This window comes from Dermacentor variabilis, chromosome 1 (genome assembly GCF_050947875.1).
Source record: "Dermacentor variabilis isolate Ectoservices chromosome 1, ASM5094787v1, whole genome shotgun sequence".
NCBI lineage: Eukaryota > Metazoa > Arthropoda > Arachnida > Ixodida > Ixodidae > Dermacentor > Dermacentor variabilis.
The window spans coordinates 92,191,834-92,219,138 of record NC_134568.1 but is presented as its reverse complement, the minus strand read 5'-3'; the positions used below and the strand labels follow the sequence as shown (position 1 = coordinate 92,219,138).

The 27,305-nt window shown below is 44.1% G+C and overlaps 2 protein-coding genes across 2 annotated transcripts in view; one reads left to right on the top strand and one right to left on the bottom strand.

Moving 5' to 3' along the window:
* Positions 1-5,687, bottom strand: part of LOC142580595 (torsin-1A-like) — a 33,558-nt gene extending 27,871 nt beyond the window's left edge. The window contains exon 1 of the mRNA XM_075691159.1: positions 5,358-5,687. Coding sequence (XP_075547274.1) covers positions 5,358-5,574 — 217 coding nt within the window. The 5' untranslated portion in view covers positions 5,575-5,687. The remainder of the gene's footprint in view (positions 1-5,357) is intronic.
* A 2,322-nt stretch (positions 5,688-8,009) lies between these two features.
* Positions 8,010-27,305, top strand: part of ppan (Brix domain-containing protein peter pan) — a 60,404-nt gene continuing 41,108 nt past the window's right edge. Inside the window, exons 1-4 of the mRNA XM_075691157.1 lie at positions 8,010-8,116; positions 8,370-8,540; positions 21,629-21,952; positions 25,845-25,921. Coding sequence (XP_075547272.1) covers positions 8,096-8,116; positions 8,370-8,540; positions 21,629-21,952; positions 25,845-25,921 — 593 coding nt within the window. The 5' untranslated portion in view covers positions 8,010-8,095. The remainder of the gene's footprint in view (positions 8,117-8,369; positions 8,541-21,628; positions 21,953-25,844; positions 25,922-27,305) is intronic.

Sequence of the window (27,305 nt, the reverse complement as noted above, 5' to 3'; positions counted from 1 at the left end):
TCTCATTCATTGCATCATGCAGTTCGTGTAGAAGTGAGGCGGAATACTGTGCGTTCATGGTATTATTCCTTTCCTTGAAGCAGATCAGGGGAGTCCCACTGCAATCCCAAAATATTGTTGCGATGATCTTCTTGCCGAGTCACCTTGGCTTTTCTTGGTGTAACTTCTCCTGGTTTGCACCATTCCACGGATTCCCTTTTGAAAAGGGGTCATAGTAAAGGACCATCGTTTTATCCTCGGTGACAACAGACTCCAGCACTTTTCTCACTCCCACAGCAAAGCTCTAAGAACTTGAGCAAACAGGTCACACGATGCTCCTTCTGCACAGAAGAAAGGATTCGGGGCACCTACTTGCACCGACTTTTGTCATGTGAAGTTTCTTATGAATTATTCAGGACATGCCCATTACAAAGATTTCCACACGTGTCGCGATTTCTTTCAATTTCAGCCTCCTGTTGTTCAGCACTTTTTCAATGAGAGAGAGAATTCCTTCCATCATCATCTCCATGGGCTAATCACTGCGGAGCTCATCCTCAATGCTCTCTCTTCCTAAGCAAAACTGTTTAGCCCACTCCTTCCCGGTGAAATACGAAGGAGAAGCTTCCATGTAGATGCCATACAAACATTGTTTAATATGTGGAGAAACCCCTTCTTTGGTGAGGAACTTAATGGCTCGGTACTCAATCTTTAACATTATCACCACTTGGGTTGCCTTGTATTTATCAAGCGAGCACCTGCTACTGACAAGCACGTGTGCCGAGTTGAAACTCGTACACTGGCCTCCTAATACATGGCGCTGTGTGCCTGAGGTGGCCATTTTGAAATTGTTGCAAATTCTAGATTCCAGGCCGAAAACTTATAGAATTACACTCGCATTCCTTCCTGTCGTATGTGTACATTATCCAAAAGATCACTGTCTCTGAGTAATCTAAGGCCCTGCGCAAGTGAAATTTCTTTTCTGGGCCCAGTTGGAAACAAATCTGGCTTCAGCTGGACTAGTTAAATGTCATATGGTGCACAATGACAGTTAACTGGAACCAGTTGACTGTTAGGGATATGTCATGGACATATTAGCAAACAATGTTGCATTGACAACCAGATGTGCTTGTGACTGTAATGGAGCCAGTCGAGTTCAGTGCACCTTGTTTTGCCACACACTGCGTGGACATGGCTTGGATGCTCAGAAAGTAGTGGAGTGGTAGAACTGGTGGAGTGGTACTTACAGTGCTGCACTAGTGACATAGAATCGCCCTCTAAATATGCCAGCAGTACTCCACTGAACCAGAAACCAGTTGTCTTGCTCAGGTTGCAAATTGTGTACGCAAACAGGAGCGATGTTCTTCCAAAATTCCTTCTGTCCTGCCATTTCAGTGCCACGCTAAAGACCTGCTGTATAAGAACCTTTGAAATGAGGTTTCGTGTACCCATGAATGCAAGGAAAATTGAATTGTGGTAGGATAGTGCACCATTTGTGACTGGTTCCACTTCGCAACCAGAACCAGTTAACCATTTACAGCTGGGGCCAGTAGCCATGTCTCAAGTGGAACCAGCAAGTGAGACCCTTTAAGTGTTGCACAAAATGTAGTGCCTATGACATGTTTCCAGCTCCCACAATCACTTCTGCCACATGCAACATGGAAAAGCACAGCCTTCAAGATCTGTGTTACCCAGAGGGAGGCGGTGCTGGGGCATGGATTTGGACACCGCTCACTGGGATCATATGCAACTGGCTCCAGCAACAAACAAAAGTGTGTTTTAGAAACAATTAACATTGGTACCAGATGGCATCAGTAGGAATACCTGTTGAAAACTTTCACTAGGGTGGCTAGACCACAGCACACAGCAATGCACCAACCTGGGCTTTGGAGATCTCCCTAAATCTTACAAGGATTGCGGACTTGTAATTGTGCAGACTTATATTGAAAGACACCAAAATTACACATCATAATTTATGTGTCACCGTAAATATCAGTATATGCATACAAGAATAGGTGGGGGCACAAACTGCTTTTGACTGAAGTAATAAATATATTGTTACGTGGAAGCACAGTAGGAAAACTATTTACAGAGCATATTTACAGGGGTAGTAAGCATTGGCCAAGATGGAAGCCAGCCAGCCAACATGAAGCAAGGCACGTCATCATCATCAGATTATGCAGTGGCAGCCTATTGGCATGTCTCACTATATCTAAGGGTCCACATCGTCACCTTCGAGTAGCACGTAGAAATATGAATGAGCACATGTGTTTGTACATACACATATTTGCATATGGTTTTATCTAGGAACAACACGTTATTATTTGCTGTGAGAAAGAGCTCTGTGGACAGATCTTGAGCTAAAGGATGCACCTCATTTGTTTCTGTTTCTTTCATCAACCCTACCTTTTTTATGCATGTGGAGTAGTCAGATTCATTTCAAGATCACAAACTGTCCTCTCCCTTCTGGTGCAAATAAACAGTTCTCTCTTCTACTTTATCCGCTTCTTTTTTCTTTATCATGAATATGAACAATATAAGATGACTGTTCTCCTGCAATTAACACTTCCAATTGCCCTTTGCTTTTTTGGTTTTAAAGACTTATGCTCACTACACGGTCATGATTTACAGTCGCTATTTAGTGACAACAGTTCATTCTTTTCCTGATGTCTTGATGGCTCTTCAATCCACCTGCAGGCAATGTCATATTCATAACAAACAAGTATCTAGTCTTATCATTAGTGAAAGGGTATGCAATTGAAAGTCACTGTCCTTCCATTAATGCATTTGCAAAACTTGTGTGCCGCTACAGTCCCTTAAAGTCCTCCTTTGTACAAGTGAATGTATTTCTATTCTGATGGTTTGAAGGCCCTCTATGCATTTGGGGTAAGTCTACAGCTCTATGCACTTGCGGTAAGTATACACCAGTCACAAGCAGTAGCCCAGAGAGCTGCTGCTTGTGATGTTAGCAGTGACAGAGTGCTAGTAGTGACATCTTAGGACAATGTGTTCAACTCAAGGTTGCCTCCAGAGGAGGGTGGCAGTCAACCCCCCGATATTAAAAAAAAAAAGCAAAGCAATGTCACCAAGGTTCACAAACTTTTTCCATAATCCAATCAATTTTCACAGTACAGTAAGTCCCAAATCAAATGGTACAGTCTATTGATCTTTCTTGCAGCATTTGCCTTAGATACACCTTTTTACAGAGTCCACCATAAACTACCACATAGTTCATGCACACATCTTACCCTTGTCCACTCCTAAAATTAGCATAAAATTAGCAGGACAGAATAAATAGTATTGTATTAGCATACTAATGTACATATGCACAGGGGGCTTCGGAAGTGGATGGGGGGTGGGGGGGGGGGGGGGGCGTGCAGGAGGAGCTTGAGCCCCTACTAGTGCTCGGGAGCGAGGCCCCCATATTCCTCAACTTTCAGCTTCCGTTATCCTTATGCAGGACAGATTGAATATCCACACCAACTGTGTGATCACTGCACAAAGGATCGTTGCCTGCTTAAACTGAGCATGAGAATCTGCGTAGTAACCTTGTATGCATTGCCTCCTTTCCTAGAAGCCGACCACGTATCAGTCATCCAATGCATGGAACCACCACACGTCGCATAGAAGCGACTTCATTGAATTTTTGCAAGACTCCACATAAAACAGAGCACACCACGGCACCCCAGCCCTCAGTAGGGGTCTAAACCAGCCCCCCCCCCCCCTTGAAGAACATTTCCGAAGCTCTTGCACATGCATGTTGAGCAGGAATGTACTATGTAGCACCTGCAGGCCACATGAAATCCTCAAGACATTCTCTAAAGAGCTACAACCCAGAGCAACATGTGCAAGTGTGGTCATCAAAACTGTGCAACACACAAGAAATAAAGAAAAGGAAAATGATTTAATGGAATCGCAAGCTAGCATTCAATATCTTTAATCGTGAAGGTTCCCACTCTTTTGGCAGTGAGCATGTAAGCACAGTGCATCTGCAGCAGAAAACAAAATTTCCTGTGGAGAACTAAACCATCAGGTGTGAATGCTGCACTTAACATGATTACTGAAACCTGCATGGGATGCCAATGCAAAGCTGACACAAAGAGGCAGCTTCTATGTATGGTTACATTCTTCAGCGCACTCACATCTTGCAGAAACATTCAAGTGTTAGGACTGGTCTTCCACGACATACATCTCACTGCAAGATGCAATTAAAGTGCGAATAAGTTCAACGAAGCTAGACATCAAGAGTCACTTACAGTCAAAAGGTTTGATGCTTACTAGCTGCAGCATGCAAAACTAATTCAGTCTGTCATTTTTGAGTTATGCAAACTTTGTCTTATTAGTTTGCTAGCTACAAAAAGTCCCTTTCTTCCATTTCGTCATTTCTGACTTTTTTTTTCTCCAAGCACATTTTCTCGCTTAACTACTTATTCCGTGCTTACGTGCAAGCATCATGCAACCTGCATTATGTGCGCAAGCCCCTGTGGCACAGGTTGCATGTCCTGTGGCTTTCATGCCATACCATGAATGAATTTATCATTATGAAAATTGCGAAGGAATAACTTATAACTAGCCAATAATCTTAATCATTACACTGTCTTTTAGTGAAAACACATTTTTGGCACTAATGCTTTTCATGTTTAATAGATATTACTGATATAACCGAAGCAACATACTGAATGCGTGATGACATTAATCAAGCTTCAGAGCCAATAGTGCACTTAAAAATAAAACTGCTGAACACTTTGCTATAACAACCGTCTTAACCAGCAATGCAATTGCTATATAAACAAGGAGCCGTGCTTACTACAACAAAAGAAGAAAATCAAAAGGGGGAGTTGAACACTATCTGTACTTCATAGCGTGCATATTCTCACACGAAAAGCAAGTTTGGAGCTTCCAAAGTTATATCAGTTACCGATAGGTGTCGTGAGATAAGCGCCAACTCAAAATGCTTTGTCCATTTAAAAAGTGTCATTATGAGTGGGTGCAGAGAGGTGTGTCCGACTGCCAATTTAGTACGTGTGCAGAAAAAGAAAAGCTATAACGATGATACAGTACTCACGCTCCAGCCGCGTGCACTTCACTGAACACTCGAGTAAACATACCTATAATAGCTTGGATCAATTCAATAAGACAACGGAATTCAGCAGATGACAGCAGCAGTCTCGGACAGTTCAAACATATACAAATCATTTGACGAGCACTGCTTAAATTTCGAATAATGGTAGTGCCAGGAAGCAAGCTTCCTTAAATAGAACCTCAATAATCCTGTGCCAGCTATGCATGCATCTCACTGGAACTGCATTATTAACGTGGCTGAGCGTGATGTTAATAACCACAGGAGAAAACAGTAAAACAGTGATCACAAACAGCCATACCCTTGACGTTGTCAGTCACCCAAGGAGCCGCGCAGCACTCAGAACTTTTGCATTTAAGAGCGTTCCACCCGGCGTACATCACTGAAACGCCTAAACCAGCACCTACTGCAATTACCGTGGACACTGTGACGGGTTCAAGTCCTTCACATTGCCATCCTAAACTAAGCCAAATACACACAAGTGACACACACACAATAGGTTCACGATAAAATTTCATTACGACTATCGTTTTGTTAAAACTCCACACGCCGGTAAAATGGACGTTCGATTCAACCTTAACGCCGTCCGCAAACTAGGAAGCAGCCATGTTGAAAAACGAAACTTGATAACAGAGCAGCGTTGCCAACAAGTCGTTTGCATGATCTATGGAAGCCGAAGCCGGCAGGAGAAAGAAAACGATTTATGGCTACGCTGGTTACAGAGCTAGCTGCTCTTTGTAGAAGTTAAAATTTTAGAAATGTCTGTTTAATACGGACTGTTGGCGAGTGACAGAAAAAGAAAAAAAAACGTGTAATAGTTTCAGTTTTTTTTTTCAGATCCAGACTTCAGCGACGGCTGGGCCAGCGCCTCCTCTTATCTTATCCCTGAAAAAAATAGAGGAGGCATTGGCTGGGCAAAGGCATAGAGTTTCCTATACAAAAATTGTAGGAAACTCTATGGGCAAAGGGACGAGACGTTCGTTTGAGGGATCGCCAGTCGTTTTTGAGCAGGCGCGAGTAAGAGCGGGCGCGAGAGAGAAAATTTGGGGGCTTTTGCTCCTTGAATATATAACCCTGCCTAGGTACTACCAACGCCTCCTATAATATACTATGCCTGGAATAGTATTCTTCCATCGTGGCCTGGAACGTGAGCCGCAAACGCGCTGCCCTTCCCTCGTCTGTACTCTCCTCCTTTTGGTACGGTGGCGCGCGCCGTCCTGCGGCGCATGGTCGCAACACTCGGCAGAGAGCTCCCTATGGAGAAGAGAGCGATGTTCCAGGCATATAGTTATAGGAGGCGTTGGTACTACAATAGAATAAAGAACCAACTGTACTACGAAGGAAGTTTCTTATTAGCGTGTTGCGAGGAGCTGTGGAAGGCTGCCCTGCGCAGCTCCGATCCCACCCTACAGGACCGAGTCCTGAGGTGGGCTGAAGAGGTAGCGGAGGCCTACCACGACTGGTAGACGGACTTCTAGCCACATAATGAATGATGGACGCCTGCTGGGACTGGAGTACTTATACCTCCCTCTCTTCCCCCCGGCCCATCCCCCTTCTTAAAAGGGAAATAAAGTTCATTCATTCATTCGTTATTAGCGTGTTGTAGGCGTGTCCCCCTAGGTGTGCCGGCATTGCGGAGTGGAGTCGAGTTTGTTTACCCTCAGACACTGGCTGCCGGCGCGGTGAAGTCCCACGAAACACAGAACCTCTTAAAAACTTCTTGAAACGGCTACACACGGCTATAGACGTCTTGGTCTATGATAAGAATGAAAATAGAATTTCTTCTAAACATAACCTCAGCACTTGGAGAAGGTGGAACAGAGGGCTAAGTTGTGGCGGATCGTATCTTTCTCGCGCGTTACGGCGATGTACCTTGTAAATAACATCAAAGCTGTTTCTGTGGGAGCAGTAACGACCGTAGTGGAGCCCGGGCCGCATATATTGAAAATCTAGAAGGCAGAGCGCCTTAGCAACCACGGTTGAACGCAAGTGGCTGAAAGGCCGCCGGTGACAATGACTGACCCAATACCAGCGCGCCGCTCGAAAGACTCGAAAGTCTGTCCGACGTACCTTCAGAGGAAAAGTTCTGACTGGTGTTGTAGAAGTCGCGGGACGTGGTAGTGCTGAACTTAGCGTCACAAATGGCGGCTGGACGTAATTATATTTATTAAATCGTGTTTTTTTCAATAATTACAACAACGTGTCATTTTTTCGCATTATTGGCGGCGCCTCCAGAAAACCAAAGCGGCAACGGGGACACCAACGCTAGAACCCGGACTGGTCCGTGGGTTGGGGCTCGCCGAGGCCTGCGCGTGCCTGGTGTGAATAAGATCGGCTGTCCGCTCTGCGGACAGGCATTTTTTTACGCGAACACCCCCTGACACGCTTCGGCCTCCGCGGCCCCAGCCGATGTGCCACCCTGCTTCCAGCTTTGATCCCCCCGCTAGCACTTGGGGTGCCCTGGAGATCCTGCGCCGCCTGCTTTACTATAATCGCAGGTGCTTTCCTGAAGCCTCCGTTTGGCAGTTACATGTGCCCTCCTGGAGCAGTGCTTGTAAAAAATCCCATTTTTCGTCGCGAAGAAAGAAGCAACCCGCGACTTGTACAACACCGGTCAGAAACTTGCCCCTTCAGACAGCGATCACCAAATGGGGCGTCCGTGCCCACTGCCTCACCGCGCGGGCAGCCAGCGGCGCAGCGTAAACAAACTCGACCGCACTCCTGGCATGTCTAGGGGACAAACGCATGCAACATGCGCTACGAAACCTCTTCCGTAGTGCCTAGATCCATTGAGTTTCCTACGTAATTTTGTAGGAAACTCTATGCCTAGATCATATTTAAAGGAGCAAAAGCCCCCTCTCGCGCCCGCTCTTACTCGCGCCTGCGCAGAAACGACTGGCGATCCCTCAAACGAACGTCTCGTGGCAAAGGATTTCAAGGGGACAAAACATAGATCCGATCCAATCCATTGTAGTAGCTGACAGAGAGGCAAACGGCAAAGGTAGCGAAGGAGCGGACGCGCACGTGCGGCACTTCAACATGGGAGCGAAAAAACGAAAAGCAAGTTAATATGTCCACATTTGGTCCTTGAAAGAGGCGATTTTTGTAGGGCGTTTTCTCCAGTATTTACTTTTAATCATTTGTGCATGCTATGGGATGGATTGATAATGTTGTCCGAGGCAGATCCTGGCCTTGCTGCCGCGGCACTTCCCTTATGAATGCAGCAACTGCACGCAGAAGGATGGTTGAGCATGGAGCACAGGATAAATGTTGTCGATGTTCTGCCTAATTCCTTGTACGTATTTTAACGCAGGGACGCGCCGTGAAAGCTGCTAAGAAAGGCAGTGCATCGGTGGAACCAGAAGAGGTCTCAAAGGCGCCTCACACTTTCGTTATATCGCGCGGCACTCTCGGCAAGAATGCGTCAGAGCTGATGACAAATTTCAGGAAAGTTATGGAGCCCTATACTGCCTCAAGACTGCAGGTAAGTGTTCTGTTTTGATTCACTCGGTAACAGACGTATACGTTTCCATTCAGAGCCCGCAGGAATTAAGCAATTTTAAAGCATGCCAGCACGCTGGAATGCTTTAAAATCGCGTTCTGCTACGTTCCTGCTTCGAATTTTGATGCAAAAAATTTGTGGTTAGATTGCTTGCGCACGCCAAGACGATGGCGTGACACCTCCTGCGCGTGTGCTTGTAATCCGTGGTTACTGAAAGGATATATATATATATATATATATATATATATATATATATATATATATATATATATATATATATATATATATATATAACGGGGGTATGGGGTTCCGGACCACCGCCACTTGTACTTGGCACCTCCAAGAGGCAGGGTGTGTATTAGGTGAGGTTCTGAACAATACTTTGCAGTGCAATGAACGCGGTTTAAATCATGGATCCGGGACCTCAAAGTGGTTCGATGCAATGCTCACGCATTTATCTTGCATTTACCGCTCAATCGCCATTGTATTTTTCGTCGTTGCCTACTGTTTGGTAAGGTAGTGCTGTAATTTCCACTTCATCACACCAAGTTTGATTCATGGCGCCCCTTGAGGCAAGTGTGGTCCTATGGGTATTCGTATGTGCAAGTTCAGACAGTAGTGTTTGCGAGATGTAGATCATGTGACGTTATCAGGAGTAAAAAAAAAAAATTGTCAGATCATGTGAAATTATGCTGAACATAAATTTGGACTAATGATCAAGTCACAAAGCCACCTTTTGATGTTTCCTGTTTCACACGGGACCAATGTTCAGGTGAAGAGGCAACACATCAAACTACGAGTTCCCGTGATGACCAGTTGTTCGTGTTGAACATGTGATAAGACGACCGGCAACACAGAAGAGTTCCATGTCTTGTTGGTACTATTTGTTATCAAGGTATCTACATTGAATCTGAAACATAGACAAATTTTTTTACCTGGCTTTATTTTCTGTTTCTGATAAAAAAATCTCAAATAAACTGCTTTATGACCTTTCTAGGTAGATTACATATCTGACGCCTCACAATACATAACTAAATATGTCACTTGAAGCACACCGATCTGTATTAAGCCGGAATACATCTTGCTCTTGTCTTCTGTGTGGTATCATTGAGGCTGTGGTCATTTATCTTCTGCGTTTATGCAAACAACCAGTTACTGTGTAATATCAGCAGTATGATGAGGGGAGTAGCTTGCCATAAGTCATTCGTGATATGAAAATCTTGGTGCATATATTAAAGGGAAACCAAAGAGCGATGTAAAGTTTAGCTGTATTAGCAAATTCAATATTGGCAATAGCAGAGCAGCCACTCTTATCATGAGAAGAAAGACATGAAAATGAAAGGTGTGAGGTGCAGCCACCTAGATGTACCTGTACTAGCTTGCTGTGATGTCAGGGATTTTAACAGCATTTACTAGTTATTTATTGTCATAGAAGGACTACATCGCATTCCAATGTAACAATAGGCTCAGCCCAGTATACTTAACTTTTCGCAAGCTAAAATGGCCAAAATACTGTGAAATATGTCAGACTGACATACTTGGCACTTAGGCTTTGCTGCAAACATCAACACCACAAAGTTTAACCTCTACTTTATTCACTAGTAAGCAAACCTTCACCGCCATATAGAGTACACTAGACTTTTTAAAGAATACTATACATTTATAAACTGCTGTACTGTTGCTATTTAGCCTCGCATGGGCGTCTGCGTCAGCAGGCATTTGGTGTGTTGCGACACCACGTACCCGAGCACACGGGTACGTGGCTACACACGGGCTACATGCAGGAGGGTTGGACCCTCCTGCATGTAGCCGTGCGCAGCTTAGCCGTGTCTGGGGAAAGGGGGATCCTGGGGGTTGAGCCGATGCTGGTTGTTTGGACCTTTAAGGCCCCCCGGCGGAGGCAACACACCTCTTTGGCCTCTGCTTCACATAGACGGCACCTCCAGACTGACCCACCTGAAGGAAATCGCAGTCGCCTTTTCCTGTCCCTTCTTCAATCTTTTGCTTTCTCTCTCCCAGTTTCTTCTTTCCGGTCTCCTTATCACTTCTTCTCACTTCCATATTCTGGGCGGCAAGGGTTAACCTGGTGTAATTATCCAACCTTGGGCATTTTATATTAGGTTATAGCGGTGATGCATGGCTGGTGTCCGCAGGTATTCTCCCGACCTTGTAGTGTCCCACTGTTGGGCTCAGTGGTGGGTGGCCACCATCGCTGCGGAATTTTCAAAGTTTGCATGGCAAGCGCTTTTCCCACACTGCCTGATCGCTCCCTCAAGAGGGGGCGCACCGATGAACTATTCAGCTTTTTTATGAAACTGAAACCAAAATACCATGTTGTTCACAGTCAACATGAGACTAAGACATGACATGACATGACAAGAACTTAATTGAGTCCTGAGGGACTGAGATCTTGGGGAGCTAAAACCGAAGGCTCCCAAAGGTCAAGTCGGTGGCGCCGCCCACGATGGGACCGGGAGATGAAGTTCCGCCGCAATGTCGTGGGTCCTCTGGACAGCCTAGAGTTGAATGTGGAGATTGCTGCTCTTGAGAAATTCCTGCCATTGTTCTTTCATGATGGGTGGAGAGGCATTAAGGGCTGGGCACAGCCAGAGCATGTGTTCAAAAGAGCATGAGTCATGACCACATTTGGGGACGACTTTGAGTGGGCAGGGTCTATCCTGTTAAGAGACCGAGGAGTGGGATACGAAAGTCTGAGTGTGCTAGTCTGAGGTTTGTTCAATTTAGGGTGAGGGGGTGGAAACGTCCTCCTGCCCAGTTGATAATGGGAAACAATTTTGTGGAAAGTACATAATGGATCTTTGTGGATGTTGACCTCGTTACAAGCCTTCGGCGGCCGCTGCTTACGGCGGCCAAGCAGCGGCCGCCGCATTAAGTTTGTGTAGGTGTTCTGTGGCCGCATCTTGAAAGCGATCTGCGACTTGGCCAAAGTGCGCGCCCGCGTGGGCCTCATCTTCAAAGCGATCTGCTATGTTTGCAGAGTGCGCGTAGTGCCGGTAGCTTCATATGCGATGTGCTTTCTACGTTTCGTTCGCGTTGAAGCGAGAGCTGTACGAATGTCAATTCGCTCGCTGCGACTGCTGCGTGTCCTCACTCCAGCGTTTTTCAGCGAGTTTCCGTGGTCATCGAGCGAAATGACTTCATGCTTGCCTGTGCGCGCGTGACACAGTGCTTGTTAATTTATTTAGTAAGCAAATGCTTACAAGTTTATACGGCCGATAAAACTATTATCCTTACTCATTTTCTATCGCAATCGATGCTTCGATTTTCGCACGAGTCTGCGACATTTTTTTTTCTCTGCCCCAGCCAGCGCGACGAACGCGCGGATGGAGCAAGAGCCATCTCGACGTCGGGCACGTCGGACCGCGTTGGCCGTGTCCGGTTACGTTGGATGCGCCAGTGCTTCGAAGTGTAGACGTTGTTCCTGCCAACGTGACGTAGCGTGTGCGCGCGTGCTCACGCCACGTCAGACTATATACGCGCCTTAACCGAGCGATTTTTTTCTCTGACTTTCATTAGTTCGAATTTTCATAGCATCCCCGCAGAATTCGAATTAATGAGCTTTTACTCTATTGAGGACCAAGCTGATTCTCTAGGAGTGCATTTTCAGTACATTTCGAGTTCATCCCATTATTCAGATACATTCCTAAGATATCAGCGACAAGTGGAACAACAGCCTCTGGATCAAAAAGGAAATAAAAATGAACCTTTCAACCGACCATTTAACATGGCGAAATTTCAGGCTGCACTGAACTGTTGCAATAAATCGGCCTCTGGAGATGATCGCATAGTTTATGAGATGATCGAATACCTACGTGCTGAAACACACAAAACACTACTATCACTTTTTAACACCATATTCTCTGCCAGTTATATTCCATCTGCCTGGAAGCAAGCAGTTGTAATTCCTATTCATAAAGAGGGCAAGGATCTGACTTCGGCCAGCAGCTACAGGCCTATAGCCCTGACAAGCTGCCTATGCAAACTTTTTGAAAAAATGGTAAACAGACGCGTAATTCATTATCTTGAAAGCAACAAAATACTAGACCCCCTGCAGTGTGGTTTTAGGGAGGGTAGATCTACAACAGATCCCCTTGTCCGCATGGAGGCGAATATCCGAGATGCCTTCGTGCACAAGCAGTTTTTGTTAGTGGTGTTTTTAGATAGGGGGGGGGGGGAGAATGCATATGACACAACTTGGCATTTTGGAATTCTTCATGATCTGACTGGTATGGGTGTCAGAGGCTCCTCTTCAACGTGATCTAAAGCTAGCTCTCCAATCGTACATTCTTTGTCTGGGTTGGTAATGTGTTATCTCGTCCATTTACGCAGGAAACAGGTGTGCCACAAGGTGGTGTGCTGAGCTGCACCCTATTCATAGTAAAAATGAATTCCCTATGCAGGGTCATACCACGAAAAATGTTTTATTCAGTGTATGTGGGTGACATACAGATAGGATTTAAATCATGCAATATTTCTATCTGTGAACGACATGTACAGCTTGGCCTAAACAAAATATCTAAGTGGCCTGACAAGAATGGATTTAAGTTAAACCCCCCCAAATAAGCATGTGCGTTCTATTCTCTAAAAAGAGAGATATATTACCTGACCCTGCTGTACATCTTAATGGACAGCGGCTATGTGTCAGCCACGAACATAAATTTTTAGGAATCATCTTAGACTCAAAACTAACATTTGTCCCTCACCTTACGTATCTGAGAGTGAGATGTCTGAAGACAATGAACTTACTGAATCTTTTGTCCCTCACATCTTGGGGAAGTGACAGGAGATGCCTTTTGAGCCTCTACAAAAGCGTTATATGGTCCCGCCTCGACTATCGAGCTATAGTATATAGCTCTGCAGCGCCTAGTGCTTTGAAGATGCTAGATCCCAGTCACCACTTGGGTATACGCCTGGCTACAGGTGCTTTTAGGACAAGTCCTGTAGAAAGTCTGTATTTAGAGTGTAATGAATGGTCATTACATCTCCAAAGGACATATTTAACTTTTGCCTATGCTCTCAAGGTTAAATCAGACGTGCAGCATCCATGTAACTTATGCATAAGTAACGTGTCTACTGCCAGGCTATTTCGTAACCACCCAGCTATTAGGGCTCCGTTGAACTTTCGTTTGATAGCACTGGCAGAAAAAACAGGTGTCTTAGTCCCAGAGAATGTCCTAATGGCACCCAATCACCTGCTCCCACCACGGGAATGGCAGACTATTGAATGTGACATCTCTTTTGTAGAAATATCTAAGAGGGCGCCAGAAGCACATATACAATTCCATTTTCGTGAACTTCAAGAGAAGTACTCCTGTACAGAATATACAGACCCTTCCAAGTCCTCTAAAGGAGTTTCCTACGCAGCTGTGTGACCTTCATTTTCAATATCCGGAGCACCAAATCCACACACAAGTATCTTTACAGCGGAAGCCATGCTATACTATCGGCTGTTCAAAACATAATAATAATAATAATATTTGGGGTTTTACGTGCCAAAACCACTTTCTGATTATGAGGCACGCCGTAGTGGAGGACTCCGGAAATTTTGACCACCTGGGGTTCTTTAACGTGCACCTAAATCTAAGCACACGAGTGTTTTCGTATTTCGCCCCCATCGAAATGCGGCCGCCGTGGCCGGGATTCGATCCCGCGACCTCGTGCTCAGCAGCCGAACACCATAGCCACTGAGCAACCACGGCGGGTTGTTCAAAACATAAGGCTCACAAACCTTGCTAGGGCTATTGTGTTTACAGATTCATTGAGTGTAGTCAGAGCCCTACATAATCCAAGAAAATTTAAGAACTCAGTTTTTAGTGAGCTGTACAGTCTGTTGTGCTCCCTATGTATGTGCAATCAAGTGATTGTCATATGCTGGGTACCTGGTCACAAAGGTATAGAAGGCAATGAAGCTGCTGACGAAAGCGCTACGTCAGTAACTTTTAACTACACAGATGGAAATATCCCCATCCCTGCCACAGACCTAAAGCCTTTTCTGCGCCGTAAATTGAGGAATCATTGGCAAGGCGAGTGGGATGGACAAGCAATGAATAAGCTTCACATAATAAAACCAAAACTGGGGAACTGGATAAGTGGGAAAGCAGCACGGTACAAGGAATTACTTCTTTGCCGATTAAGGATAGGCCACACATAGGGTACTCACTCTTACCTCTTGACTGGGGGCGATCCTCCAACTTGTGTGGCAATAGTCTCACAGTCCTTCATGTTCTCAATCAGTGCCCTTCAATAGAAACAGAGGAAAAAGTATTTCCCCTCTGCATATCGCCAAAATATAGCTCTTCACCCTGGATTTTTTCTTAGCAATGAACCGTTTTTTGATCTGCAAATAGTTTGATTTCTTAGTCGAAACCGACACCCTGAAAATCATTTGGCCGGGCAACTTTTAGCACATGACTAACAGCCCTGCCTTCAAGGGCTCTCTTGAAACTCTGGTGTCAGTGTTATGTTTTATTGCATCATGTTTAATGAAAGCCCATTGCCATAGCCCACATCACTACCTAGTCAGCGTCATTATTTTAGCGCCTTTATATTCTACGCCACTTACAGCGACAGTTTTTAGGCCCTTTTACAGCCATATCAGATCTACCATGAGGAATTCATTGTGCACGTCATCCATAATACATCGTTAACATTACCACTTGTCATGGCACTGTTTGGCCAAACCTGGCCCTTGCGCCATAAAACACCACATCATCTGTTGCTATTTAGTGTTGCTTCAAACTAAGTTTGGATTTCTAATTGGCCAGAGCAGAAGGAAACACAAGGACTGGAAGATGGAAGAACAGGTGCATTGTCCATGTCCACTCTTTCTAATTTTGAGTTATAGTGTTTCCATGTGTGATAGTTGGCTGGGATGAATCGCTGTCTTGCTCAAGTATTGACTTTATAAGTTTAGATTACTGCTATGTAGCACATTTCCGAGGTTTGCAATGTGCAGGAATAATTGTCCAGTATGGTTAAGTGAAATTAAATTATCCTTGAAAAAAAAAATTTGTGAGCTATATTCCATGCTGTGAAGGTGGATGACCAGCGAAGCTGTTTAGCGCATGACACAGAGGTGACCCAGAATATTGAACAAAGATACTAATATATTTATTGTCCTAATGTGTGGTCATCATGATTATATAGGTATGCACACACATTCGCGTATCACCTCTGTTAATAAATGTATCCGTCGCATAAGACAATGAATGGCTCATACCCCCTTAAGGGCACAGGGTAAGGTAAAATTTAAAAAAAATAAAGAAATCGTCATTTTTTTCCTTTGCAATTTGAGAAGTTCAATTCTTTCTACACATATTCCATGATCGCACTCAAAAAGCCATATTTTGGGCTGAAAAACGCTTTTTCCGAACCAAGTAGTGAGCGGCCACGTCCCCTTTCCGGATACATTCTTCGTTCATCGTCAATTTTTTCTACCAAAGAGCCCACCGGCTGATTTCAAAGCTTGTCTGAAAACAGCCACATATAAAAGAATTGTCTGGCAAATTGTACAGCTCCTCTTCTTTAGCCAAGGCAATCGTGAGACTCTGCGCACGTTTTTTCCACGTTTCTGCGACCTTCGTGCAGCTGCGTCCGAGTGCTTTCCCTTTCAATGAATATTGTACTTTGTGCCGATGTTGGTTGTTGATAAGTTGAGATGCCCAGGGCAAAGAAAGCTTTCGTCAGGCGTGAATTTCATGGCAACCGTTACACTTATTGTGAAAAAGCAAAAGTATGTCCACGACCAAATGAGACGCCGAACGCCAAGCGCGCCAGCTCCTCGACATTGAAGCTTTTAAGATTTTCTGTGTGCTTTCAGGAAGAGGATGTGCTACAGAGCAGCAGCGAATATGCCTTAATGGACATGGATGGTATTTGTGCCGCAATTACACAGATTTGTGCGTGCAAACAGTGCGGTGGAAGTGTTGAACTCATCGAAATTGTGACAAAGCGGGTAGGTGTTGCAAGCGTTTATAGTTTGAACAGTGAAGTGTGTACTGCCGCGCAACGATTTGAGACGTCGAAAAAAACTATTTCTGGGCTATATGAAGCCAACTTCAGGTTGGTGTGCGCCTTGAGGTCCATTGGTAAGGGAATGGCTACAGGTAATGTACTCTGTGCTATGCTAAACCCTCCTAAGCCGCCGACAAAGTTTGCGAAATACAATCAAGAGCTCCTAGGTCACATCGAAGCTGCTGCTAAGGATACTATGAAAAGGGCAGCTGATGAGGCTATGCAGCCGAACGAGGGGGACAAAGTCATCGCAGTTGCTCTTGATGGAAGTTGGCAGAAGCGAGGCCACACTTCCAATAATGGTATAGTCTCTGCGACCAGCGTAGACACTGGGAAAGTGCTGGATGTGCAGGTTTTGTCTAAACATTGTGCAAAGTGCGGCATCAAGGGTGTAAACAGTGACCCCCTTCACAAAGAGTTGTGCCAAGGCAACTACCAAGGCACCAGTGGTGGAATAGAAGTCATAGGAGCAGTGAAAATTTTTGGCAGGAGTGAGGAGCTTCATGGAGTTCGATACGTCAGATACCTTGGGGGTGGTGAGAGCAAGGCTTTTAAGAAGGCTGTAAAGGCGCAAATGCCATATGGTGATTCTGTTGAAATATCGAAGCTTGAGTGCATAGGGCACGTGCAAAAAAGGATGGGCACAAGATTACGGAGGCTAAAATAATAAAACAAATCAGGAAAACTCTCTGATGGAAAGAGCCTCTCGGGCTGAGTCCGACTGACTGATGCAGTTATAGACGAGCTCCAGATGTACTACAGTTTGGCCATCAGAAGAAATGTAGGAAACTTGCATGAAATGCGAAAGCCTGTTTGGGCAACCTACGTCCACTTATCGTCCACAGACGATGACCCATGCCATGGACTTTGCCCAAAGGGACCCGATACGTAGTGTGCCTTCAACAGAAACCAGTCAGAGGGCACACCTTTTGTCCACAAGGAGAGTTTGCCTGCATCTGTCTTGGAGGCTATCAAACCCATTTATAGGGAGCTATCGAAGGCTGAGCTCCTAGAGAAGTGCCTGCACGGGTGAACTCAATATGCAAATGAGTCGTTCAACCATGTTGTTTGGGAACGTGCGCCAAAGAACGTGTTTGTTAGGCTTCAGACCCTAAGGATGGCAGCACTGGATGCTGTTTTTTCATTTAATGATGATGGCATCGCACGGGCCAACGTTCTGAAGGCATGTGGATTGAACCCAGGGTGTAACACTATCAAGTGGCTGAGGGAAGCTGACCACAAGCGCATGTACTTTGCGGACCGAGCAACACGACAGCTCACAAAAGAGGCCCGGCATGCAAAACGACGCGCCGAAAAGTGAAAAAATGACTGCGACAGTGACTATGAAGCAGGTGGCTATTAAACCAATGACTATGAAGGTGTTTGTGGGAATAAAAAAATGTTTTTCATTATCTTTTTCCACTTAAGGCTCAATTATCTCAAAATAGTGTTTTTTTCTTACAAAGGTACCATTATTTGCAATGCCTTTCAAGATACACGACTGATTTTTTTTTTTTTTTGCAACCATCTACAAACATGTTGGCAATTACTGAACTAGAATTAAGCAATTTCACTCAGTAGTTTTTTCGTTATAATTCTTCAAATGTGCAAAGAAAGCCCAAATTTATGTGCTACAGGTAAATATTTTATTAAAAATCAAATTTTCAACACATTTCAATTATTATAGTTCAGTACAAAGTGCAGAAAATTCGGAACAAAATGATATACGTATTACCAGGGTACTGCTATTAGTGAGAAACATGTACCTCAACATGGCCTAAAATGCATGGGAAGTATAGGGCTTACCTTGGTGGCTCATACCCCTCATGTTTACGGGGGTATGAGCCATTGCTCATACCCCCGTAAACATGGCCTCCCCATTACAACAGAAGAGAAGTAAAATTCTACGCTGGAATGATGAGCGGCTACGGAGCCAGCTGTGGAAAACGACGCCGCTCGGACCATTGCTGGTTGATGATAGTTTTTTTTTTTTTTGCACAACGGAGCCAGCTGTGGAAAAAGGTGATGACGACAAATGCATGAGCAGTGGCAGTAGCGCGTTTACGTGGTTGGCACCAAGAACTTTTTAACGGTCCTTTTTGAAAAAAAGTTCTATAAATCATTTTTTGAAAACATCTGTTCATGCCCTTGTGCCTGGCACCTCTTTGGGTCCCACGTGTGACAAGGGTAATTCAAGGACGCATTACAGGTCCCCGAGCTCACAGTGGTATGTGCCATTGAGCTTGGACCCTTTCTGCACTATCGCCAGAATTGGCCCATATGATGATTTATTTTTGGCAACATCTCGAGCACATTTTTTTCAGATCTTTGCGTTAGACAGCTGCGCTGTAAAAATTGCTGGCTCTCCCGTAAGTGAGAGTAGATGTAAGCATGAAATGGCAACCGGTAAAGCAGATTGGTTGATGATACTAGCGACAATCTTAAAATGGGTGTAGTGCATGTTTGCAGTGGCACACCACACCACGCCATACTGTGCACAGGTCCATATGGAAGCTGCCCAACTAGAAGAAGAAAACCGGCTGAAGACAGCACGAGAGGCAGCAAAAGACACCAGGGAGTCAGAGCGCACTGTCCAGCTAGAAGAAAAGTGCCTGAAGGAGGCATCAAGCAGCATAGTGCCATCTCTTGAGGCGACGCATAATTTGTGCCAGAGAACACGTGGACCGCTATTGTTCAAAAGAGCACAGGCAACCCTGCCTTAGTGCCAAAAGATGCAATGAAGTGTATGGTGCCCTGTATCTGCCTTTTGAACGTTGCTATTGGAAATGACAAATAAAACTTCAGCATACTAGAAGTTACAGCTTGAGTGATATTGTGAATGAACATTAAGAAGAACTCAGAGGCAATATTTTTGTAACTTGTTTAGGCAGTAACTAGCATATTGCGGTCCTATACAAGGGGTTGGGGGCCAGAGACTGCATTTTCTTTAGTTGTGACTGGTTGCTTAGGTGTTCTCATTTGGGTGCTTGGATAATGGCTCTGGCTTCTGGCTCAAGGCCACGTGAAGTTCGCCAACGAGAGCTGAAAACATTTCATGCTTAAAATAACCCAGTGTTGAATTGTGTTCCATTCCTTAGGCACTAATGCTTTGAGAGTTGACTACTTGGGAAAAGACACATGCGACTTTGTCATCATTCATGAGTACCTGCCTGTAAACAAAGCTATTGCATATCTATGAAAGAATCATGCACGGGAGCATCTTGCTTTAACACTGAGAGCTTCAAAACGAAATTAGCTGTTAGTTTTGCGATGTCCGTAATCAGAAATGGCGAATGCAATGATACCAGATCTGATTGAGCATGAGAATGCAGCATTCTGCAAGGCTGTGCATGAATACTCCTTGCCACCATTGCACAAAGCAATTAAAGAGTTCTGCTGACAGCAATTCTTTACAGCACCTTGCTAAAAAAGTTTGCATTCTTCCAAACGTGCATGTACCATTGGCATAAATTGAAATGCAAACAGGACATGAGGGTTGCAATGTGGGCTTGTTGGTAATGCACCTCGAATAGGTGTACGGTAGTGCAGTTAAACGACAGGACAGAAGAGACAGACACACACACAGAAATGTGTGACACACACATCGCACTACCGCACACCTATTATATGGAAGTGTGATGTGCAAGTACTCTGTAGCCAGTTTCTAAGCATGATGTAGTCCTGATTGTATGTTCGGGAGCTTGATTTGAACAAGTGTATGAAATGCAGGCAAACATGGAAACTGTCTTTCTGACTGTTCACATTTGAATTTGTACTGATGGTACACCAGTGACCATACGGGACTTGTTCCAGCCAGCACACATGTGGGCCGGTGACCTTCATAGAGTTAAGGCTCCCCCTTAAAAACCGAAAGTTGGCCCAAAAATAACATTTTATGTTTTGTCATTTTTGCGTCTCCAAAACCCTTAATTCTCATAACATTCATTTTGTAAGACTTTATAGGTTATGTTCCAATAAAAATGCTTTGAAATGTTTTTTCTTGGTTTCTCAAAATAATTTTGACACTTGCAATTTTGGAGAGAAAATAGGTAAATTTCTATTTTAGCTATCGTAATAATTATTTTACTGTAAAGATAAATGCATGGAGTGTGTGCTAAGCCCAGATTTTAAGGTTTTGCTTCAGAAAAATTTTTAATTACTCATATGTTTCACATGTCGAGATCACATTTTTTTCAGGCAACTTTGATAGGCGCCAACCCTAGTTCCAATTGACCTACGATATTACCTTAGTGCACACCTTAGACATTCCTGATTATTCCTGTATCCTAACCACTGTGTTTGGTTTTGTCGAGATGCTAAATTTTCTCCAAACAAAAGAACCCCATTCCTATGATATATCGGGTACTAATTGTCCTACAACAAAGATAATTACATTTTTGGAACCCACGCATAAAAATACACAAAGCGTGCAAATTTGGCAAAGATTTAGCCTTAAATAACAAATAGCTTTTAGGTACAGTGTTCCCCGTGTTTCCAAGGTAGGCTGGGATAACAAAAATTATGTGTACAAGAGTGATGTAAGAAATATGTAAAAATAATTTCATCATCTACTAAAGATGCACATCATGCCCCAACCTTTTGCATAGATAAACACAATATCATTTAACTGAGCTCGGGACTACAACAAAGTTGTTTAATTCATGGAATACTAACACCTACACAGGAATTTCTTGCACATAAAATATGGGGCACCAGCCAGGCTGTGTATAACAGATTCAGCCAGTCACAAACTAGCAATGTAATGACATTCTCTGTCATTTGTTGGCACAGAAGTTTGGAATGACATACCCTGTTTCATTAGTAACATTCTAAACATTATATCATATTTAAAAAACATGTACGCATGCATATAAGAACCGTTGCTGTTGCCAAATATTTTATTTTGTGTCTGTTTTTGTGATGGATCTAAAGTTAGCCATGTAGGCTAAGGATCCAGATGATTCATTCAGTTCTATTTTACTGTGCTGGATAAACTGTTCTTAAAGAAAAAAAACGATTCTTGTGTTGCCACACAGGTGCGGAGGAAGAATGTGGTCAAGGACTTTGTGTCAGTGGCCGGACTGCTACATGTGACACACCTGGTGGTCTTCACCAAGACTGAGAAAGCCATTTACATGCGACTAGCAAGGCTACCTCGTGGGCCCACGCTTACCTTTCGTGTGGAAAACTATGCCCTGGCTCGTGACATCATTTCAAGTTTGAAGAAGCCTGTCACCTACACACATCAGTTCAGCTCTCATCCACTGCTTGTGCTGAATAACTTCAGCGGGGAAGGCATGCACTTCAAACTAATGGCCTCCATGTTCCAGAACATGTTTCCATCCATTAACATACACACGGTAAGCAAGAAATGTATGCATTGTGCCCTTGTCTTGCTGCCATTGCTTGAGCTGGGCAAGCAGTCTGGAAGTTCATTGCAATCCTGATTTTCAACTTATGCAGCTGCATATCATTGGGAGTGAAGTACCAGAGTGCTTGCACTAAGCATTTCAGGCAAATTTAAGCATGCCCCAGTGTTTAATGGCATTGAAGCTGCCCATTGCGGTGTTTGAGTCACAGGTTCGATCCTTCGCTGCTGCAGTTACATTTTGGTAGGGGGGGAATACAGAAAGGTTCATGTAACATGCTTTGCTTGCACATGAATAAGTCCAGGTGATCAAAATTGTCTATATGTTCCTGTCAGTGGTTTCGCTTCGAGTAAGACCTTTCTTTAGCCAAAAGGATACGATTACCTGTGTTAGTTATTTGTGAACGTTACTAAAAAAGCCCAACCTTTTGGCTGCCAGACAACAAAAATCTGAATTCTCCCCGGTGGTTTTCCTCTTTGAAAATAATACTCGATTTTTACCAATTTAAGAAATATAATACCCAGAAATGGGAGGTACTCTGCGTATTAGCAGCCTTTAAATGGAACAAGCATACCTGTGCACCTGGTGGTCGCCTGGTATTATGCAAGTCCTAGCACATTGCTTCCATTGAGCACGCCATGGGTAGTGCCCAATACGAAGTCATGCTGAGGAGCCATGCGTTCTGAGTTGTCTCGCTGTCGGTGAGTGGTGATGGAGCTTTTCCTTTTTTTTTTCTTCCCCTCCTCCTCCTTTTTTTTAATCAAAAGTGACTACTTTTGTTAGCCTTTTGTGACACATCCACTTGTATTTCCAAAAGAAAAATTAGCATAGATGCTACTTTACATCTGCATTATCTGAAATTAGGCTTTTTTACATGACCTGTAATCCATTGCAAATGGCTTTTAAGCCCCATCAGTCAACCAGTTGTCAATATTGAAGCCTGTTGCTTTGCGGTCTTTCTTAGGCTCAACTTCTTTAAGGTATGGTCTCGCGGCACTTATGTTCGCGATCGTGTATCAACACGCAAAAACCACGGAACTTTAGACAAGCGGCGGCAATGTGCATGACATCGCGGAACTGCACCCGTGTTTGCAATCTAATGAGATGTTAGTGCTTCGGCATTCTTCCAGCAGCAAGTTCCCAGTGACACTTTAGTGCGTTTTTTCTCCCGTCATTGGAACGTGCAGCTACATGAAAAGACATATGTACCAGCTAAGATTTCCAACGCGCGAGAAGGTGCACACATCGCTCTCGCTGTTGGCACACTCAACATCGTTGTTGCGCCCGTTGCCGCCATCGTTTTCTGCATCGGCTGTCGGTTCGAACATGTACGGCGAAAATACAAGCTCTCCGAGGCAGCGAGAATGTTCCATAATACTTACAACTCAGTTGTGAAGCCAGAACAGAACAGCGTGCTACGCTCTGAAACGGCGGCGCCGACTGGCGATCCCCGTGAATGACGTCAAAGCGGTCCCGACCAATCACGGGCAACAGCGGCGTTCGCGCGATGCCCTGAGGCGCTGGGGCGTGTTTTCTTGCAAAAAACAGCCGCTTGCGTTTGTTTCCGCCTTTTTAAAACGAGATGTTCGTGCTTAGTGGACTCAAAACTGTAGAATGCCGCAGGGAACTCTTTTTTTTTTTTTCGAAAAGTGTTTCAGCTTCCCTTTAAGAATGTTTGGTGCATGCAGACCGCTTGGTTTGTCTTGAAGAGTCGTTCGCGTAGCATTCGACAGATGGTAAGCACGATCATTATTACCTAGACTTGGCACACGATATATAGCTGCGGCAAGTTCGGGGTGCGATCATTACACGGGAGATTAAAAAAAAAATTTAATTTTGACGACAAAATTCAGGGGTGCGATCATTATGCGAGTGCGATCATTATGCGAGTAAATACGGTAATTACTTCTGGACAGGAGGCTATAGGCTCCTTTATAACTGCGGTAGTGAAGAACCATATTTAATACCCCTGTCACACGGGCACCAGTGAACTCCATTGAACTCCTTCGTCTTTACGCCAATGGAGTTGCGCTCCGTGTCACACGGTCTCCCTTGCGCCAAGGAAGTTAAATGGAGATTTTGGGCGAAGGGAGTTCGGAAATGACCATTACGGTGGGATGGAGTACTCTCGTTCCCAGGTAGCTATAGTTCCGCAGAAAACCACACTAGTAAAATGGCCGTAACTGGCTTATTTACAAATTTTGGCATTTTTTTTTTTGCCTTGGAATATATCCAGATAATGGAAGTTTTAATTTGATTTTAAGGGCATCAGCAACTGTACTCTCTACACTAATACTTCGCCAAGCCGCATCGGGAAACGCCGCTTCGCCATGTCGTTTGTTCTTATACGCACGCGAGCCGCACGTGTCGTTCAAGCCGTACGGGTAAATTCTCCGGGTGACACGCTCCATGAGCGATCCCGGCGCACTGCGAACACACAGGCGCGCGCAATTACATAGCGGGATCACAACTCGAAGCGCACCGGCCCAACAACATGCCAACAATGTGACCCGCGCTCCCCACGCAGGAAAGCAGGAGCGCAGGTTGGCCAGCATCGCTTGCAACTTCGCTATGCTTGGAAAACAAAGGTCTTGCGGTAACGTACCACAAAGTTTATCGCTGTGATTTTATATTATTACATACTGCGTTAAAAAAATAGCCATAGATTACTTTAACGGCGACCGTATATGTGAACAGTTGCACGCGGAAGTAAGCACAGCAGTGCCGTTTCTATCCCATGCGGCGCCCGTCAAAAGCTCGCACTGTGCTGTGTAGCACGGCCGCAACTCCATTGCCGTCAGTCTCCATTAGGGAGTTTCATGCTCAACGGAGTTCACAGGTGCCTGTGTGACAGGGGTGTAAGTTGGTATAATTAGGTAGTCTCGTTTAGAAATAGCAGAGTGACTGGTCATACCATGTTAAAGGGACACTAAAGAGCAACGCTAGATCAATTTATACTAGCAAAATATTTGTTTGAAACCCTAGATGTAGGTACAGCTCCTACCTGGGGCAAGATTTTTCTGTCCGCTTTCATTTCCATTTTTCTTATTTCTACATTTCAGTTGAAAAGAAAAATACCTTCCCGTAGGCTTTCTCTGGTTTTCTTTTCTTTTCTTTCTTTGCTTCATGTGTAACCAATAAAAACTTGGGGCCGTTGTCCTTATTTTTCTGGTTTATTCATTAATTCGGCAGACAAGGGTTGATCATGACTGAAGAAAATGCAGGCAAAAGTTCCCTTCAAGTACGCACTGAAACATAAGCATCAGTGTGACATTACAAATTTTGATGTATCTTCTTGTATTTGGACCAATTTGGCACATGTTTTGAAAACTTGTGATGTTGATTCTTTGGCTTAAGTGTGGTGTAATCCTTCTTTAACAGTAAACAACCTACCAGACCCAAGCAGACACTGTCAAAATTCGTAATGTAAGGGCATGCTGGTGCAGGAACTTGAGGGTGGCATTGCCACCTGTCTTTCTTTTGTCTTTGAATTCTTTCTGGGTTGCCAAGCCTCCTCTCGTGGCAAGAGTGGCTGCTTTGTGATAGTATGAGCATAATTTACTAATGCAGCTTGACTTGCTGTGCCTCTTCAGTGTTCCTTTAAAGAGCTAATTTTTTGTAGGCATGTTTGGAAGTAATTATCAAATGGAATGCTTTCAGAAGGTCATTCCCCAATTTATAGTTTACCTTATAAGCTGATTTTTCACAGGGTACATTTCTCATGTATTCTGCTGGTAAAGGGATGTTACAATGAGACACTGATCAATCCAAAAGCAGACAAAACAGTCCATGATTAGACTAATTTGAATGAAGCCTGTTGCAAGGTAACGAGCATAAAATTGACGCAAGAATATTAAATTTCTATCCTTTATTTTTTTTTCAGGTAAAGCTGAACACGATTAGGAGATGCCTCCTTCTGAACTATGACTCAACAAATCAGACTATTGATTTTCGCCACTAGTAAGTCTGACATTTGTTTTTCGTGTATAATCTATGCTGACATAAGGTGCATTTGAGTGTGTGCTCTCATCTGCTAATAATTGGTAGTATGCTTTTAATAATTTTGCGACATTCAGTTTCCCACTACTTGACAATATAGACTATAGTGCGTGCACTTTAGCTTTACTGATGTTGACGTCATTACGATTCAAGATTATGGTTATTTGAAATTGGAGGAACAGTGTTCCTTTTGTGATTTCATTGAACCAGAGAGGATCAGATTTAATAGATACTAGCAGATTTTAGTCATACATTCCTTTTCATCTGGTTTTAACTTTTGTACATTGAATAACTATCAGCTTTGTTATTCGTTTTACATTCTACTCAAGATTTATGGGAAATCCTTTGAAGTGAAATAATTTACAGTGAAAATAATCTTGCATAATCCTTTTAGTTCGTGGCCTGAGCATGATGCGTAAGAGTAATGCCCCTCCATACACATTTTCATTAAATAATTTAGGTAGCACCAAGCTCCCCTCCTCCTCCTCAACGCTTTTCTGTCGCTCGCTCCTTCAACTTCGTGTGTTGAAACTTATCACCAGCTGCTGGTTTCCACTGGAAACTGCTGCTTCATTGGAAGGTGCAAGTGTGGGCACGAACATGTGACATCGAACAGCAGCAAGGTGAAAATGGTGTTAACAATGAATCAGGGAATGGCGGCACACATCCAAGTCTGGTAATACTTTGCAAAAGCAGTCATGGCTTGCCCATGGAGAGGCTTTACATAGGCCCATGGTGCTCTAGTTCTGTCCATCATAACTATGCTGGTGCATTAGATTTTGTTAGCAAAAGTGGGAGGTAATGCAAGGCTAGTGTGCTGGAGGATAAAGAGGCTTGCATCCAGGTTGCAAATGGGGAGGAAATTTTTCTGTGGTCTTTTTTTTTTTTTTCTCTGTAAGGTTCATGTGCACTGTTTGTGCTTTCGTAGCAATATTGTTTGTATACATAGTGTGCCTGTGCGCTTCTTGAATGTGGACTTCTTTAACCCTTTGCGTATTTTTGCCACGCCGATCTTATGTTTGATATTTTGCACGTACAGTGAAACCTCGTTAAACCGTAGTTGGCAGGAGCTCCGAAAAAGTACATACTAAACGGTAGTACTGCTTAACCAGTGTGTCTACCAACCGGGAATTCTCAGGGATGTTGAGTAGTCTGGATGGAAAAACTTAGGGAAAACTCGGGGAATTTGTGCCTCTATCAGGGAAAATGATCTGTAATTTTATTGAAAGGGTCGACATTTGCGGTAATGCTGGCTTGAGTAACAGACAGGAATCCTAATGAATCGTCTTTGACATCCTGTCGTCGGCTGGAGGAGTTGCCAGTGTACGTTCAACGACCGACTTTC